This window comes from Anomaloglossus baeobatrachus, chromosome 7 (genome assembly GCF_048569485.1).
Source record: "Anomaloglossus baeobatrachus isolate aAnoBae1 chromosome 7, aAnoBae1.hap1, whole genome shotgun sequence".
NCBI lineage: Eukaryota > Metazoa > Chordata > Amphibia > Anura > Aromobatidae > Anomaloglossus > Anomaloglossus baeobatrachus.
The window spans coordinates 232,010,678-232,030,372 of record NC_134359.1 but is presented as its reverse complement, the minus strand read 5'-3'; the positions used below and the strand labels follow the sequence as shown (position 1 = coordinate 232,030,372).

Here is a 19,695-nt window from a genome sequence, read left to right as displayed (position 1 = left end):
CCCCCTGTGAGCCCCCCCAAACATGCAGCTTCGCCCTCTGCTGCCCAGGGCGAGCCCCCCAAACGTGCAGTGTCGCCCCCGTGAGTCACCCAAACATGCTGCGTCGCCCCCTGCCCAGCGCGAGCACCCCCCAACATGCAGTGTCACCCTCTGCCCAGTGTGAGACCCCACAAACGTGCAGAGTCGCTCCCTGGCAAGTGCAAGCCCCCCTAAAACGTTCCACATTGCCTCCTACAAGCCCCCCCCCCCCCAAACATGCAGCGTCGCCTCCTGCTTGTGTAACCCCCGCATTCCTTATGAAAGCCTCCACAGCATCACCCCCTGCTCCGTGTAACCCCCCCATAAGCCCCCTTCCTTATTGAAGCCTCCACAGCACGGTGCTGCAGCCTCAGTACATTCCCTGTGACATATACACGAGCTGCAGCCCCCCGCACTGACAGGAGACGCTGCTCTGTGCCCCCAACATCCAGTCTGAGACCTCCGCGTTATCACTAATGAGGACTGTTTCTCCACCTCAGGGTCAGGCTCCGTCCGCTCTGCACAGCCCGAGCACCGCTGCTTCCCGCCCACAGCTCTGCAGTCTGCGCTGCATTGAGGAGGCCCCGCCCCTTCCGGTGACGTCTTCCCCTCGAAAAATCAACTCCACTCTAGAGGCTCCCAGCAGCATACACAGGAGTGTGGGGAGGGTCCACAGCGAGTGCTGCCCTCCAGCGGCTGACACATGGTGCTACAGGCTGCACAGCCTGCTGGACGGTCACAGTGCGCAGCCCCTGAGCACCTCTATAGCGCACACTGCAGGAGTCCTCATGGCTCCCCTCCTGGAGTACGAGAACCAGATCTTCCTGGACCTGTTCCATGAGGACGGGCTGGTGATCGCCGCCCGTGGACTCGGCATTGACAGGATCCTGCAGAACTTCCTGAAGCTGTATTGTGACCCGGGAAACCTGGTGCTGGTGCTGAATACCGGTCCTGCAGAGGAGGTAACAGGAGCAAGCAGAGCGGGACCGGCAGCGAGTGTCATGGGAGAGAGGGGTCGGCGGCGAGGGTCATGGGGGGATTGGAGGGAACGGCGGCGAGGGTCATGGGGGGATTGGAGGGAACGGCGGCGAGGGTCATGTAGGCGGGACCGGCAGCGAGTGTCATGTAGGCGGGACCGGCAGCGAGTGTCATGGGGGTGGGACCGGCAGCGAGTGTCATGGGGGCGGGGCCAGCGGCGAGTGTCATGGGAGAGAGGGGTCGGCGGCGAGTGTCATGGGGGAGAGGGGTCGGCGGCGAGGGTCATGGGGGAGAGGGGCCGGCAGCAAGTGTCATGGGGGAGAGGGGCCGGCAGCGAGTGTCATGTAGGCGGGACCGGCAGCGAGTGTCATGTAGGCGGGACCGGCAGCGAGTGTCATGGGGGTGGGACCGACAGCGAGTGTCATGGGGGTGGGACCGGCAGCGAGTGTCATGGGGGTGGGACCGGCAGCGAGTGTCATGGGGGTGGGACCGGCAGCGAGTGTCATGGGGGCGGGGCCAGCAGCGAGTGTCATGGGGGCGGGGCCAGCAGCGAGTGTCATGGGGGATTGGAGGGAACGGCGGCGAGGGTCATGGGGGGATTGGAGGGAACGGCGGCGAGGGTCATGGGGGAATTGGAGGGAACGGCGGCGAGGGTCATGGGGGGGATTGGAGGGAACGGCGGCGAGGGTCATGGGGGGATTGGAGGGAACGGCGGCGAGGGTCATGGGGAGATTGGAGGGAACGGCGGCGAGGGTCATGGGGGGATTGGAGGGAACGGCGGCGAGGGTCATGGGGGATTGGAGGGAACGGCGGCGAGGGTCATGGGGGATTGGAGGGAACGGCGGCGAGGGTCATGGGGGGATTGGAGGGAACGGCGGCGAGGGTCATGGGGGATTGGAGGGAACGGCGGCGAGGGTCATGGGGGATTGGAGGGAACGGCGGCGAGGGTCATGGGGGGTTGGAGGGAACGGCGGCGAGGGTCATGGGGGATTGGAGGGAACGGCGGCGAGGGTCATGGGGGATTGGAGGGAACGGCGGCGAGGGTCATGGGGGATTGGAGGGAACGGCGGCGAGGGTCATGGGGGATTGGAGGGAACGGCGGCGAGGGTCATGGGGGATTGGAGGGAACGGCGGCGAGGGTCATGGGGGATTGGAGGGAACGGCGGCGAGGGTCATGGGGGATTGGAGGGAACGGCGGCGAGGGTCATGGGGGATTGGAGGGAACGGCGGCGAGGGTCATGGGGGAGGGGAGGGAACGGCGGCGAGGGTCATGGGGGAGGGGAGGGGAACGGCGGCGAGGGTCATGGGGGAGGGGAGGGGAACGGCGGCGAGGGTCATGGGGGAGGGGAGGGGAACGGCAGCGAGGGTCATGGGGGGAGGGGAACGGCGGCGAGGGTCATGGGGGAGGGGAGGGGAACGGCGGCGAGGGTCATGGGGGAGGGGAGGGGAACGGCGGCGAGGGTCATGGGGGAGGGGAGGGGAATGGCGGCGAGGGTCATGGGGGAGGGGAGGGGAACGGCGGCGAGGGTCATGGGGGAGGGGAGGGGAACGGCGGCGAGGGTCATGGGGGAGGGGAGGGGAGGGGAACGGCGGCGAGGGTCATGGGGGAGGGGAGGGGAACGGCGGCGAGGGTCATGGGGGAGGGGAGGGGAATGGCGGCGAGGGTCATGGGGGAGGGGAGGGGAATGGCGGCGAGGGTCATGGGGGAGGGGAAGGCGGCGATTGTCATGGGGGAGGGGAAGGCGGCGATTGTCATGGGGGAGGGGAAGGTGGCGATTGTCATGGGGGAGGGGAGGGGAAGGCGGCGATTGTCATGGGGGAGGGGAGGGGAAGGCGGCGATTGTCATGGGGGAGGGGAGGGGAAGGCGGCGATCGTCATGGGGGAGGGGAGGGGAAGGCGGCGATCGTCATGGGGGAGGGCAGCGATCGTCATGGGGGAGGGCAGCGATCGTCATGGGGGAGGGCAGCGATCGTCATGAGGGAGGAGATGATAGCAAGCGAGCCTGGTAGGGAAGGTCAGATGTAGCAGAGCAGAGACAGTCAGACACTATACATCTGTCTCTGTACTGTTACATCTTATTGTCTCACTTACATATAGCAGAGCTGAGACAGGTAAGGCAGAGACTGTCAGATGTAGCAGAACAGAGACAGTCAGAGATGCTACATCTGTGTGAGGTGGTCAGGTATAGCAGAGCTGAGACACTTCATCTGATGTATCGTCTCTGACAGTCTGCTCTGCTACATCTGACCGTCTTTCCTACATCGGACTGAGTTGGTCAGGTATAGCAGAGCAGAGACAGTCAGATGGAAGAGGGAACTAACCCAGGAGTTCTTCAGCTGAGCGAGGAGTACCTGCATTCACCTGGGGGCAGTCCCCGGCTTCAGTGGTGGTTCCAATAACTAAAAAGAAGCTGGTTCATCCTAAGGCTATGTTCACATGTTGCTTTTTTGCTGCTTTTTTTCCTGCAGCCACACCTGCTCTTTTGCCACTAAAAAAGCAGCTTCCAAACAGCCGGTTTTGCTGGATTTTTTTGCAGCTTTTTTTTTTGCTACGTTTTTTGGTGTCTTTTGTTTACAGTACATGTTGGAATAATGTTAGATTCATTCACCACAAAAGCCGTAGAACGCTCAGTTGTGTTTTTGCACTTCTGTCATTGCTTTCAATAGTGAAAAAAAGGAACAAAAACGCTGAAATAACTGACACGCTGCTTCTTTCAAAAACGCAGCAGTTTTCCATTTCAGACAGGTAAAAAAAGCAGACGTGTGTGAGATTTCTGGAATCTTGTAGCTTTTGCTGTTAGTGTAAAAAGCAGCTTTTCATTTACATAAAACTCATGAAAAAAGCAACATGTGAACACAGCCTAACCCGAGCACCACGCGATACCTGGCCCTTCTTATTACTAAATCGAGCACCCTAATGCTCACCCCTAATGCTCGATCTAGTACCGAGCAGTGCCCAGCACTACTACCCATGCAAAAAAACAGACCCTCCCCCAAAAATATTAAAAAAAAATGGCGACACAAGCTATTTTTATTTTTTTAATGAATTTCCACAATTTTTTCACCATTTAAACTTTTGTTTTTTTTAAATTATTCTTTATTGCCATAATCGTACTGACCTGTAGAATCCTACTGTTAGGTCAGTTTTACCACCCTCCAATGTATCTCATAAACCCCTGTGAGACTGTGACCGGGGTTATCTATGACGGCCGGTATGTCTCGCCCAGGTTGTGCTCACTCCATGATAGAAAGTAAATCCACTATAGGGTTAATGCTGTTTCCCTACAGACTGAAGGAAGGGTTAAATAGAATCAGGAACAAGGGCAGGTGTGCCGGGTGTGAGGGAGTGAACAGAACTCCCTGAGTTCTCTGCTGGAGAGGCACATGTATTGTGTTATGGACTTTTGTTTGAAGATTAAAACCGAGTGCTGTGAACCTATATGCCTGGATCCCGTGTCTTCTGCTGCGCAGCCGACCGTGCTACCTCACATATGGTGGAGAATGCGGGCATCACAGCCGGTGAGGTGTAGCATCCATCCCTGGTGACCCAGCTGCGCATGTCCTGGATTCGAGCGGCTATACTACAGCCCAAACCCGGCGACGCCATGGAGGACATACTAAAGCATTTGGCTCAGGCTAATGCACAGCAACAACAGGCTAATGCACAGCAACAACAGGCTAATGCACAGCAACAACAGACCAATGCACACCTGCTCCAATCCTTGCAAGTGCAGGAAAAAAAAATTCCAAGAACAGATGGATCAGGCCAATGCACGTCAGCAGCAAGCCTTGCAATTGCAGGAAAAAAGGCACCAAGAACAGATGGTTCTCCTGGCCAAGTCGATCCGTGCCGGACCGGCAGCAACAACCCCGGGACCGGGTGATGACGGCAGCGTCCGGAAAGCGGTGAGACAAGCGTTGCAAAAGATGACCCCGGGGGACGATGTGGAAGCGTTCCTGGCGGTGTTTGAGCGGGTGGCCGAGCGGGAAAAGCTGCCGACCCCCCCAGTGGGCTGAGGTATTGTCGCCCTATCTGACGGGGGAACCCCAAAAAGCGTACCTGGACCTCTGTACCGAGGACGCCATTGACTATGTGACCCTAAAAGCCGAAATACTGGCACGGTTGGGGGTGAATACCTATGTACGGGCTCAGCGGGTAAATCAGTGGTTCTATGAGGAAGCCAAACCCGTACGCTCCCAGGCCTATGACTTGTTGCATCTTGTAAAAAAATGGTTGCAGCCTGACACTCTGAGCCCGGCGCAGATGGTGGAAAGGGTAGTAGTGGATCGTTTTGTGCGCACTTTACCCGTCACCGTTCAACGGTGGGTAGGACAGGGTGACCCGAGTACCCTGGACCAATTAGTGTCCCTGGTAGAGCGGCATGTGGCTACGCAGGACTTGATACGGGACACTGAGACTTTGCGTACCGCCCGTCGGTCCGGCCCCTCCAAGCCTAGGGCCAAGGACCCACCGCCGACAACGGTGCAGGAGTCCCCTACCGTCCCGCCTGAGGCCGCGGCCGCCAATCCTGAGGTCCTGAAGGTTCTGTACCCTAAACGACAACCCGTCAAGGGTGTTTCCGTCCCCATTAGATGTTGGCGGTGCCAGCGGGTGGGACATATGGAAGCCCAGTGTCCACTCACCACGGAGCCCATGGATTGTGGGGTTACCCGGCGGGGTTCAATGTATGCTCAGGTGGTGTGTACCGCTGACCTGGTCTCCCCAGAGACGGAGCCCCACTTGTGCCAAATACAGGTGAATAGATGTCCGGTTACAGGATTGTTGGATTCCGGAAGCTTAGTGACCCTTGTGCGATCCACCTTGAGGGCTAAAGTAAAGGCCACAGGACGTACCGTGGGGGTGGTTTGCATACATGGGGACCGCCGAGACTATCCCACGGGGATTGTCACCATCACAGCACCTTGCGGTCAGGTGCAACATGAGGTGGGACTTCTTAACACTCTTCCTTATGACGTGATCCTAGGAAGGGATCTGCCCTATTTTTGGACTTTATGGAAGGGACCCTCTAAGTCTCCTCAGATATTGGTCAGTCCGGGACCTGAGCCCTACAATCCTGAATCCGGGACACCTGCCGTAGGGGTCCCCATGATAGGGACAGAATGTGAACCCGATAGGTCGCCCCTAGAGGTATTGGCAGGAGAGGCTGAGACGGTCGAATCCATCCCGGAGTTGGAGGCGTCCCCGGATACGTTTGGGACTGCCCAACTCCAGGACCCTACATTAATACATGCCCGGAGTCGGGTGACAGTACTTGACGGGGTGGCACAGCTGCCCGGTGCCCAGGTAAGGTACCCCCATTTCGCTCTTAAGCAGGATTTACTCTACCGGGTAGATGAAATACGGGGCGTGGGGGTAGAGCAGTTGGTGGTGCCCCAGCCGCATCGTCGGCGGGTCCTCGACTTGGCTCATAAACACCTGATGAGTGGCCACCTGGGGGTCAAGAAAACGCAGGAGCGAATATTGCAAAGGTTCTATTGGCCCGGAGTCTTTGGGGAGGTAAAACGGTTCTGCGAAACCTGCCCGGAGTGTCAGCTTACCGCACCCCTGACCCATTTTCGCAGTCCGTTGGTACCGTTACCCATTATAGAAGTCCCTTTTGAACGGATAGGGATGGATCTGGTGGGGCCCCTCGTAAAGTCCGCTCGAGGGCACCAACACATCCTAGTGATCGTTGACTATGCCACCCGGTATCCCGAGGCGATACCTCTCAGACATACTGCAGCAAAGCTTATAGCTCGGGAGTTGTTTGCTGTGTTCTGCCGGGTGGGGTTGCCCAAGGAGATCCTTACGGATCAGGGGACCCCATTCATGTCTAAAGTGACCAAAGAGCTATGCCGGCTACTCCAGATCAAGCAGTTGTGTACGTCTGTGTACCATCCTCAAACGGACGGTTTAGTGGAGCGTTTCAATAAAACCCTGAAAACCATGCTAAAAAGGGTGATTTCAAAAGACGGGAAAGACTGGGATATGATGCTTCCCTATTTGATGTTTGCCATCCGTGAGGTGCCACAGGCATCCACGGGGTTTTCGCCTTTTGAGTTGTTATACGGGCGACATCCCCGGGGATTGTTGGACCTGGCAAAGGAAACATGGGAGCAAGAGCCCACCCCCCCATAAAAGTGTGATTGAACACATTTTGGGTATGCAGAACCGCATAAGCGCGGTCATGCCAATTGTGAAGGAGCATTTACAGGAGGCTCAGGCAGCGCAAAGCGGCCGCTACAATAGACAAGCCACCGTGCGGACCTTTAAACCCGGGGATCGGGTGTTGGTATTAATCCCCACGGCGGAGAGTAAATTCCTGGCTCAGTGGCAAGGCCCCTACGAGATAAAGGAAAGAGTCGGGGTGGTTAACTATAAAGTATTGCAGCCCGGTAGGCGGAAACCTGAACAAATATACCATGTCAACCTATTAAAACCCTGGCAGGAACGGGAAAGCCTGATGGCTGCTTTTTCCCCATCTCCCTCCTCTTCGGGTCCTTCACCTCCGGCTCCAGCGACCTCCGGAGAGGACGAACCGGAAGTAAGGATTGGAGAAGCCCTCACCAAGACTCAGAGGTGAGAGGCCAGACGGTTGGTTCAGCAGAACCCCGATGTCTTCTCCGAGCTGCCCGGTAGGACCAGTCTGATACGACATGATATTGTCACCGAGCCCCACCTGAAGGTACGCCTGAAGTCATACCGGGTACCGGAGGCTCGACGACAAGCCATATCGGAGGAAGTAAAGACAATGTTACGCCTGGGGGTCATCGAAAAATCCCGGAGTGAATGGGCTAGTCCGATCGTCCTAATACCAAAACCCGATGGCTCCTTAAGGTTCTGCAATGACTTTAGGAGATTGAACGAAATATCCAAGTTCGATCTCTACCCCATGCCCAGAGTGGATGAGCTGATTGATAGGCTGGGACAGGCGCGGTATTTTACCACGCTCGACCTGACCAAGGGGTACTGGCAGGTGCCACTGACGGAGTCCGCCAAGGAGAAAACCGCTTTTGTTACGCCGGAGGGTCTCTTCCACTATGTTGTCTTGCCTTTTGGGTTACATGGCGCTCCGGCCACGTTCCAGAGGTTGATGGACTTAGTGCTGGAACGCCACCAGGCGTATGCATCAGCGTACCTTGATGACATCATTATTTACAGCTCCGAGTGGCAGACCCACTTGGAACAGGTACAAGCGGTGGTGGACGCGCTTCGAACAGCCGGACTGACAGCCAATCCCAAGAAATGTGCATTGGGACTCACGGAAGCCCGCTACTTGGGCTACGTGATAGGCCAAGGAGTGATTAAGCCCCAAATTAACAAGGTTGAGGCGATCCAGAAGTGGCCTAGACCCCTGACCACGAAGCAGGTTAGGGCCTTCCTGGGTATCGTGGGGTACTACAGGAGGTTTGTAAAGGATTTTGCGGGACTATCAGCCCCCTTGACGGACCTTCTCAAAGGCAAGAAGTCCGTCATGGTGCGCTGGACTCCGCAGGCCGAGGACTCCTTCCGGGCCCTGAAGGAGGTCCTGTGCGGACAGCCCGTTCTGGTCAACCCTGATTTCCGGAAGGAGTTCATTGTACAGACTGACGCCTCGGAGGTCGGCCTGGGGGCAGTACTGTCTCAGGTGGTTCAGGGGGAGGAACACCCCGTCACCTTCTTGAGTAGGAAGCTCACCCCTCCCGAGCGGAATTATAGCGTAGTGGAGAAGGAGTGCCTGGCGATCAAGTGGGCCTTGGAGTCCCTACGCTATTACCTGCTGGGACGGCAGTTTCGCTTGGTGACGGATCACTCTCCACTGGTCTGGATGAGGTCCGCCAAGGAACGGAATGCCCGGGTTACCCGGTGGTTCCTTTCTCTGCAGAACTTCCGGTTTACGGTTGAACACCGGGCCGGTAGGTTGCAGGGCAACGCCGATGCCTTGTCCCGCGGCCCGTGTTTGATGGCTGGAGTTCAACCCCGCACGCTTGAACTGAGGGGGGGGTATGTGAGACTGTGACCGGGGTTATCTATGACGGCCGGTATGTCTCGCCCAGGTTGTGCTCACTCCATGATAGAAAGTAAATCCACTATAGGGTTAATGCTGTTTCCCTACAGACTGAAGGAAGGGTTAAATAGAATCAGGAACAAGGGCAGGTGTGCCGGGTGTGAGGGAGTGAACAGAACTCCCTGAGTTCTCTGCTGGAGAGGCACATGTATTGTGTTATGGACTTTTGTTTGAAGATTAAAACCGAGTGCTGTGAACCTATATGCCTGGATCCCGTGTCTTCTGCTGCGCAGCCGACCGTGCTACCTCACACCCCCCTCCCCTCATTGAAAATTACAGCTCATCTAGGGCGGCACGGTGGCTCAGTGGTTAGCACTGCAGTCTTGCAGCACTGGGGTCCTGGGTTCAAATCCCACCAAGGACAACATCTGTATGTTCTCCCCGTGTTTGCGTGGGTTTCCTCCGGGTTCTCCGGTTTCCTTCCACACTCCAAAAACATACATTTAGGGACCTTAGATTGTGAGCCCCAATGGGGACAGTGTTGCCAATGTATGTAAAGTGCTATGGAATTAATAGCGCTATAAAAATTAATAAATATTATTATAATTATCCTGCAAAAAACAAGTCCTCCTATGGTTGTGTGGATGAAAATATTAAAATGATGGCTCATAGAAGAAGGGGAGGAAAAAAATGAAACCACCAAAACATGGGAAACCACCTGGTCAGGAGTGGGTCAATGTGGCGTTGATGAAGCCTGCTCGGGGCAGCATTATGTAGTATTTTGGAGCAGCACTTAGTATTGATTTTCGGGTAAGGCCGGTTTCACATCTCCGGTATTTTGCCGGATGCGGCACAAATGCAGTACAGTTACATTCATTTACAATGGAAGTGCGACACCATGCGGACACATGCTTCATACACGACCACATTGTTTCGTGCTTCCATTGTAAATGAATGTAACTGTTTTTCATTTGTGCCAGATCCGGATTCCGGCAAAATACCGGGGATGTGAAACCAGCCTAAGGCCACAACAGTTCTCCTGTAATGTCTTTCTTTATAACATTGGTGCTGCTCTGTCGTTTCAGGAATATCTAATTGAACAGATGAGATCGGAAGGAGTCGCCCATTTGCCTCGTATTATCACCAATGAGGTTGGCAGTAATGAACGCTACGATGTCTACACACAGGGGGGCGTCCTGTTCGTCACCAGCCGCATCCTCGTGGTTGATTTCCTCACTGACCGGATTCCTGCCAACCTGATAACTGGTGAGTGCCACAACACCGGGAGAGAAGAGCAATCACTGACATAAGGCACATCAGACTGATGTCAGCCCTGGAGGGAGAAGAAAGGCCGAGCCATCAACACCAATAATGAAATCCTTCACATAGTAGAAAACTCCTTTGATTTAAAGCCTTGGCATAGGGTCTAGTATGCTAGGCCTAAAATATGCCAAGGGTCTTAAGTCTGAGTTTTGTAAAGAAATATTTTCAGGGGTTTCTTAGTGGTAGAAAGATTGACGATGCCTATTAGCTAACAAGACTGTGAATGGAGTTGGAGCCTGATGGTGCACTAAGGGAGGCTTTACACGTTACGAGATCGCTAGCCGATGCTAGCGATGGCGAGCATGATAGCACCCACCCCTATCGTTATGCCGATATGTGAAGTTCGCTGCCGTAGCGAACATTATCGCTACGGCAGCGTTGCACGTACTTACCTGCTCGGCGACGTCGCTGTGACTGGCGAACCGCCTCCTTTATAAGGGGGCGGTTTCGTTCGGCGTCACAGCGACGTCACTAAGCGGCCGCCCAATCAAAGTGGAGGGGCGGAGATGAGCGGGACGTAACATCCCGCCCACCTTCTTCCTTCCTCATTACTGGCATGTGGCAGGTAAGGAGAGATTCCTTGTTCCTGCGGCATCACACGTAGCGATGTAACAATCCAAAATCGCTCCTAGGAGTCACACACAACGAGATCGCTGCAGCGGCCGGATGTGCGTCACAAAATCCGTGACCCCAACGAGATCGCTGTAACAAACTCATAGCGTGTAAAGCTCACTTAAGTGTCAGTTCTATATTTTGGGAGTGATAATTATTAAAGGGAACCTGTCAGGTGCAATATGCACCTAGAACTACGAGCAGTTCTGGTGCATATTGCTAATCCCTGCATAACTGTCCCTGTATACACTAGCATAGATAAAGGGGTCTACAGAAAAAGTATTTCTAAAGATTTTTTTACCGTATGCTAATGAGAGCGAGGAGACTAAACCTCTGGGCGTCAGTTCCCCGCCCAGTCGCCCCCATTAGCATGTTAGTGCGTCCCTGTGAGCGTGCTATCATGCTAATGACTGTGCAGCTTCACAGGATGATCTCACTCACCTCTCCGCGTCCGAAGGGGGATTTCGGCTCAGTGCGCTTGACCCCGGAGTTTGGGTCATGCGCACTATGAAGCCGGGTGTACACGTCCTGGCTTCAAACTGAAGTAGTGCACATGACCCAAACTAAAAGGTCATGCGCACTGAGCCAAAATACCCCGTCTGACGCGGAGAGGTGAGTGAGATCATCCTGTGACGCTGCGTATTCATTAGCATGTTAGCACACCCACAGGGACACACTAACATGCTGGGGAACTAATGCCTAGGGGACTAGGCCCCTCGCTCATTAGCATACAATAAAAGAGCTTTATAAATACTTTTTCTAAAGATCTCTTTATCTATGCTAATGTATACAGGGACAGTTAAGGTGGTGTCACACACAGCGACGTCGACAACGACGTCGCTGCTACGTCACCATTTTCTGTGACGTTGCAGCGACGTCCCGTCGCTGTCGCTGTGTGTGACATCCAGCAACGACCTGGCCCCTGCTGTGAGGTCGTTGCTCGTTGCTGAATGTCCAGCTTCATTTTTTGGTCGTCACTCTCCCGCTGTGACACACACATCGCTGTGTGTGACAGCGAGAGAGCGACGAAATGAAGGGAGCAGGGAGCAGGAGCCGGCGTCAGGCAGCTGCGGAAAGCTGTAACCATGGTAAACATCAGGTAACCAAGGGAAGACCTTTCCCTGGTTACCCATTATTTACCTTCGTTACCAGCCTCCGCCGCTCTTGCTGCTAGTGCCGGCTCCTGCTCTGTGTACATGTAGCTGCAGTACGCATCAGGTAATTAATATAAAAATTATCAAGATCGGGCACTGCAGAGCAAAATCTGCCAAACAGTGGAGCCGTACTCACAGTTGCATGGAATCAATGTTTCTGGACTTTAACTGCTCCTGGATTGAAGATGCCTGGTGGAGCGGTGCTCAGCAACAACACAAGTCCATAACCACAAATCCTAGAACAGAATGCGGCAACTCACTCCATCGCGTGCAAAAAATATCCTTTATTCTGCGTTATTGCAGACAAAATACAGGAGCATGGGGAGAGAGGGGGTGCAGGGGACGGTGAACGGACGACAGCCTGTTTCGCGCTGACACGCGCTTTGTCGAGTCCAGGACCCTATGTGTACTGTATCTAGGAGAGCAAGGAGCCAGCGCTAAGCAGTGTGCGCGGCTCCCTGCTCTCTGCACATGTAGCGACGTTATGATCGCTGCTGCGTCGCTGTGTTTGACAGCTAAGCAGCGATCATAACAGCGACTTACAAGGTCGCTGTTGCGTTACAGAAAATGGTGACGTAACAGCGATGTCGCTGTCGCTATGTGTGACCCCAGCTTTAGGCAGGGATTAGCAATATGTACACAGAACTGCTCATAGCTCTGGGTGCACATTGCACCTGACAGCTTCCCTTTAAGTACTGTTGTAGCAGTATAATTATAGTTTGCGTTGGAGCCCAGGAGATTATATTGGTTCTCCAAACATTTTAAATTGATGATGAGTGGGGATCCGACAAGCTGCACCCCCAGTGAAAACTGTTCTTACCTCTGATCAGAGCTGCACAGCACCATTCATTGTGTAGTGGCCGGGTCGTGCTCTGGTGTTCAGCTCCTACGTGCTCCCGGTGCAGCCCTGTTCCGTGTTTACATCATCCACAGCCCAAATCAGTGCAGGTTCTTGGTGAACTGAAAATGGGTCATCAATATGTACCACGGGAGTCCCTTTATTGGAGTTATCTTGGACCTTGCTTTTTTTGGGGGGGTATGGGACTAAGAACTAATTGGCATGTAGTGTTCCAGCCAGCGTCACAGACTGGCGATTGTGCTGCTTCCTGTGATGCCATCATGATGGAGATGTTTATCTTACACGAGGCATCACTGTCAATGAGGGGAGATGCTGTCAATCTGCAGGACGTCGGCAGAGACGCCCATCAATAGAGCAGAAAAGAAGAGCTGCACTGTTGACATGAGGTTAAAGGGAATCTGTTAAGTTTTTGCTACCTCATCTGACAGCAGCATAAGGTAGGGGCAGAGATCCTGATTCCAGCGATGTGTCCAATTACTGAGCTGTTTGCTGCCATTTTGATAAAATCAATGTTTTTTCTTCTGCAGATCTAGCAGTTAAGTAGAGCTCATGAATATGCTGGACTACCTGGCCATCACACCAAGTAGTCCTCTAATGATAATTTACTGCTGATTACACAGTGATGTTATCAAAATAGCACTAAGCAGCCCAGTAAGTGACACATCGCTGGAATCAGAGTCTCTGCCCTTACGTTAATCTGCTCTCAGATTAGGTGGCAAAATCCTGGTGACAGGTTCCCTTTAAAGGAAGCTGGAGTTTCACCACCTGGTCCAGCATAGATCAGCACCAGATAGGTATTTGCCAGTAAGGTTTTAGCCCCATACGAAAAGATAACCAAAGTTCTGGATAGCCCCTTTAATGTTACACTTTTTAGATACTGCATTAATCTATATTTCTTATCTTGTCCTCCACAGCTGCATTCATAATTCTGCAGGTTTCACAGCCAATTTCTCCTGGTATTATTTGCAGACAACGGGCTTGATGTGTCTGCCACAAATCGTACAACAGCCCCTGCTGGAGTAAAATTTTTGGTGTAGCGAATTCTGCCTTTCATTATGAATTTGACGTGTGGTGGTTGCCACGCTGCCTCCAGTTGCACCAAAATTATGCAACTTTTTCAAAGCGTTTTACCCATTAAAGCTTTGATGAATCAGGCTTAATATGTTCTGGTGTTTTACATTCAGGAAATTATATACTGGGCACATGACACTTCTCTGATTTAATTGCCCCTCTTTATCTGATAATTTCCCCTCTTTATCTGATAATTTCCCCTCTTTATCTGATAATTGCCCCTCTTTATCTGATAATTGCCCCTCTTTATCTGATAATTGCCCTCTTTATCTGATAATTTCCCCTCTTTATCTGATAATTTCCCCTCTTTATCTGATAATTTCCCCTCTTTATCTGATAATTTCCCCTCTTTATCTGATAATTGCCCCTCTTTATCTGATAATTGCCCCTCTTTATCTGATAATTGCCCCTCTTTATCTGATAATTGCCCCTCTTTATCTGATAATTGCCCCTCTTTATCTGATAATTGCCCCTCTTTATCTGGTAATTGCCCCTCTTTATCTGATAATTGCCCCTCTTTATCTGATAATTGCCCCTCTTTATCTGATAATTGCCCCTCTATCTGATAATTGCTCCTCTTTATCTGATAATTGCCCCTCTTTATCTGTTAATTGCCCCTCTTTATCTGATAATTGCCCCTCTTTATCCAGAGATTACCTTAAGCCTGCTTTACACGGTACGATCTATTGTGCAATTTCACGATCGATCGTACCCGCCCCTGTCGTTTGTGCGTCACGGGCAATTAGTTGTCAGTGGCGCACAAAGTCGTTAACCCCCGTCACACGCACTTACCTGCTGAGCGACCTCGCTGTGGGAGGCTAACATCCTCTTCCTGAAGGGGGAGGGACGTTTGGCGTCATAGCGACATCGCACAGCGGCCGGCCATCAGAAGCGGAGGGGCGGAGATGAGCGGGACGTAAACCTCCCGCCCACCTTCTTCCTTCCGCATAGCCGGCGGGTGCCGCAGGACGGAGGTAAGCTGCTGTTCACCGTTCCCGGGGTGTCACACGGAGCGCCGTGTGCTACTCCGGGAACGATGAGCAACCGGCGCCATTTTAATTAAACGAGATTATGAAACCGAGCGACGAGTACACGACTCACGATTTGTGAGCGATACTGCGTCGCTAGGAGGTGTCACACAGCCCGACGTCGCAAGCGATGCCGGATGTGCGCCACAAAAACCGTGACCCCGACGATCTATCGCACGATAGATCGTCTCGTGTAAAGCATCCTTTAGACACTTGGAGAATTAAACTGTCCACTAGATATATAGAAACCCCTGCTTATTCTAATTTCACCACTAGAGGGCAGCATAGTCCTGCTTTCTTCCCCTAACATTCAACTCCTATGTTATTTGACCTGAATTCTTAAAAATTCGGTTGGATGCAAATGGGACTATTACATGTTATTGTTATGGCTTTAAACCTTTCTCATTCCCCCATCCTTTCATAAATCAAAAATGCAATCACTGGAAACCTGCTTCTCTGAAATGATCACAAGGCGGTTGCTTAAGCAAAAAGAAGGCTCTTTGTTCTATAACTTCAAGACAGTTTAGACCATATCTGAAATTACTTCTGTCCATTAAGTGGAACATAAAGATCATAAGGCATTTAGGGATATTGTGTTGGTAAGGTAAGTGACTAGTGACGTGATTGCTATCGATAATCCACTTCTCATTGTTTTCTTCAGGTATCCTTGTGTATAAAGCACACAAGATTATGGAGTCCTGCCAGGAAGCCTTCATCCTGCGCTTATATCGACAAAAGAACAAGCAGGGTTTTATAAAGGCCTTCACCGACAATCCACTCGCTTTTCACACCGGTTTCTGCCAAGTAGAACGAGTCATGAGAAATCTGTTTGTCAGAAAACTTTACTTATGGCCGAGGTGAGTAGACCCAGATTTACTCTGAACACGTCTAAAATTGGTTAAAAACAATGTGATTTTGGTCCTTGAAATAAATCTGATGTTGGATATATTTGTTATTTATTTGGTTGTTTTATAGATGAGCTGTATGTGAATGTACAGTAGTTCTGTGTAAGCCTGAATCTGCGGACATTGATGGGGCCCAGTGAACTCCATCAACTTACCATATATTTTGTGTTATAAGATGCCCCCCAAATTTGGAGAAAAAAAAGGTGAAATAAAACGGACCCCATTTTTTTTTTGTAATCTGGTGGTGGCTTATCAGGGAGAGGGGGCAGCAGCGGAGCGGGAGTCACAGGAGTCAGAGGCGGTACTGGAGTACAGTAATGCTGGCAATTGTATAGAGGGAGGCCCAGATACTCACTGCGGTCTCTGCTCTGCGCGGGGCTTGTGACTCCGCTCTGTGTCGGTGGTCTACGATAAGGGCTTCAAATAATGGTGGCCGGAGTCGGCGCGTACGCAGATGAGAGCTTGAGCTGAGAGCTCCATCTGCGAAGGCGCTGACTCTAGGCGCCATTATTTGAATCCCTGACTGCCGACATCTTCAGAATGACCGCGCGCCGAGCAGAACAGCTGTGCGCCGAGCAGAACAGCTGTGCGCCGAGCAGAACAGCTGTGCGCCGAGCAGAGCCAAGCAGAGTGGCGCCGTACTGACCAGCGCCGGCAGCACCCACATAACATTATCCCTTTTTCCTTTGACCCCTCTTCACAACCCCCCGGTAAGCTACATTTAGATTTTAAGACGCACCCCTCATTTTCCTCCCAAATTTTTGGGAGGAAAAGTGTGTCTTATAATCCCAAAAATACGGTAAATAACTTATTAAAGGGATTGTCCACTACTAGGACAACCCCTTCTGATTTCATATGTTTGCCCCAGGTAAAATAATAGATTATACTCACCTCCTGTACTAGTGCTGTTCCTGTGGTGCTACAGAACTTATGTGGGGTTGGGACGTCGTGTGAGTCCTGCGCCGGCTTCCTACGCCGCGCCTTCAGACACAGAAGCAATCAGTGGGAAGTGAACACAGCCGCAGCGCTGACAAAGGTGACCGAAAGAGCAGGCGCGGGACCCTGAGAACGGAGACGCTCATCTGACCAGTCTACACCACACCGACCAGTAGGGGAGTATTAAAACATCCGATGACCGGTTCCCTTTAACTTGTTTGATCTGAAGGCGGGGAGAAGGAAGCCGGCGGTGATTGGATGCAGGGCTCAAATGACGTCACAACCCTGTGTAAGCCTCAGAGGAGCAGCACTGCTGTAACAGCACTGGTACGGGAGGTGAGTATAATCTTTATTACTTTACCTGGGGGAAACGTGGAATCAGAAGGTGTTGTTCTAGTAGTGGACAATCACTATTAAAATTTAGACTGGAAGAATATGACTGCAGTATTGTTTCCGTCACATAGGACGGAAATGCAACAAAGGCTCCTGGCCGACCATACGGTGCAGATGGGAAATCATCCTAAGTCCTCATTCATATGTCCAAAAAACAGAAACATGTTCACATTTGATCTGATTTGTACATTTCTGTGAATGTGTACGTGATGTGAATGGACAGCACATGGAGGTCACCTTCGTGCTGTTCGATTTTTACCTAGCTGCCGTCCTTTATCATCTTGTGCCAGGCACTAAATCCTTTACTGGAATTGTGCTCTTATCTGTGCTGCAGATGTAGAAAACAAATAGTCGTGAACGATTAATCACTACTTGTATGGAAGTGATAGCACAAGAACTGTATGGGGGCTCAACCAAACTCTCCTCAATCTGAGTCCCTGCCCCTGGTGAGAAGCCCCCAATTTATCAGGGAGACGCAGGAGTGACTCTATACAATTGCGCTTGATGCACAAGGCTTCCTCTGATTGTAGCAGGATCAGGTTTACCATAATTGATTTACTTTAAACTGATTTTTAATATTAACCCCTTAACGACCGCGGGCAGTAATATTACGTCCTAGCGGTCATAGTCAGCTTGCCGCGATCTGCGCACATCTCAGCTGATTTTCACAGCGGGATGTGTGCCTGCCAGGTACAAGCAGAATCGTTATCTGCTCGTGCCGTTTAACTCCTTAAATGGCGCTGTCAGTATGTGACAGCGCCATTATAACAGCATCGGCGGTAAACATTTACTCACCGGCCGATAACAGAAGTCACGTGACGTGATCACGTGACTTCCGGTGGTTGTCATGGAAGCACAGGGTCATGTGATGACTCCTGTAGCTCACATGAATTACTTTCGGGTTCACCCTTCCTGGAGCTGGGTGATGCAGAAAATGAGCATATCTGTTGTTTACAGCTGTATAGCTGTGATCAGCAGATATGGCAGAGCGATCGGATTGTTGATCCATATAGCCCCCTAGGGGGACTAGTAAAATAAAAAAAAAAAAAAGTTAAAGTTTTAAATTAAAAAGAAATAAAAAACCTAAAAGTTCAAATCACCCCCCTTTCGCCACAATGAAAATGAAAGGGTTAAAAAAATATACACATTTGGTATCGGCGCGTTCAGAAACGCCCGATCTATCAAAATATAAAATCAATTAATCTGATCAGTTAACAGTGTAGCGGCAAAAATAATCCAAACGCCAAAATTACGTTATTTTGGTTGCCACGAATTTTGCGCAAAGTGCAATAATAGGCAATCGAAACGTAGCATGTGCGCAAAAATGGTACAGTTAAAAACGGCAGACTGAGACGCAAAAAATAAGCCATCACTGAGCCATAGATCCCGAAAAATGAGAACGCTACGGGTCACGGAATATGACGTAAAACGTGCGCCACTTTTTTCGGACAAACGTCTGATTTTTTTTTTAACTCCTTATATAAAAGTAAACCTATACATGTTTGGTGTCTACGAACTCGCACTGACCTCAGGCATCACACCCACACATCAGTTTTACCATATAATGAACACAGTGAATAAAATATCTCAAAAACAATAGTGCTATCGCACTTTTTTTGCAATTTTTTCGCATTTGGAAATTTTTTGTCATTTTCCAGTACACTATATGGTAAAACTCATGGTTTAATTTAAAAGTCCAACTCGTTCCGCAAAAAAAATGAGCCCTCACATGACCATATTGACCGAAAAATAAAAAAGAAAGTGACGTCTCTCTGAAGAATGGCGAAAACCAAAAACGGAAAGCGAAAAATCGGCCAGTTGTGAAGTGGTTAAAAGACAGCAGAAGTAATCATAATGCATAAAATATTCCTTTCTGAAGGAAGTCAGGAGGGGGAGTTAAGCAGGGGTTAATAATAGAGCGAAAAAAAACCCAAAACAATTACTCTATCTGTAGATCAATGTCTGAATTGTCTATATGTTCATGAGAACTAGAAAATAAGTTTTATTAACCACAACATAGAAAACCTATCGTATTGGAAAAAAAAACGATTTCAAGTAAAAATTGGACCCCATTTTTCTGCCTTCTGATTCCAATGTAATCTTGGTGATGGATGAAAGTAGAAGTGTTGTCCATTACTTCTATATTAATGGCCCATACTTCAGATAGATCATCAATATCCAGTTGGGGGAGTGTGACCCCCAGCCGCACTGCCCATCAGTTGCTCTCGGTGCTGACGGCGACCATATGCAATCTGTTTTGGAGCAGATAGCGCAACTCCATCAATTTTTTAATGTCTGCCACTGGGTACGGCAGATCAACTCCCATTCATTCATATAACTGTGAATGTGCAGTACCCGGCCGCGGCCATTATACTGTTAATATATCAAGAAATAACGTCTGGAACACCATGCTAAGTCTGAACTGGGTGC

General features: G+C 51.3%; 1 protein-coding gene across 1 annotated transcript in view; it reads left to right on the top strand.

Moving 5' to 3' along the window:
* Positions 1-612: 612 nt before the first annotated feature.
* Positions 613-19,695, top strand: part of LOC142245323 (DNA repair endonuclease XPF-like) — a 68,725-nt gene continuing 49,642 nt past the window's right edge. The window contains exons 1-3 of the mRNA XM_075317951.1: positions 613-980; positions 10,070-10,250; positions 15,693-15,888. Coding sequence (XP_075174066.1) covers positions 807-980; positions 10,070-10,250; positions 15,693-15,888 — 551 coding nt within the window. The 5' untranslated portion in view covers positions 613-806. The remainder of the gene's footprint in view (positions 981-10,069; positions 10,251-15,692; positions 15,889-19,695) is intronic.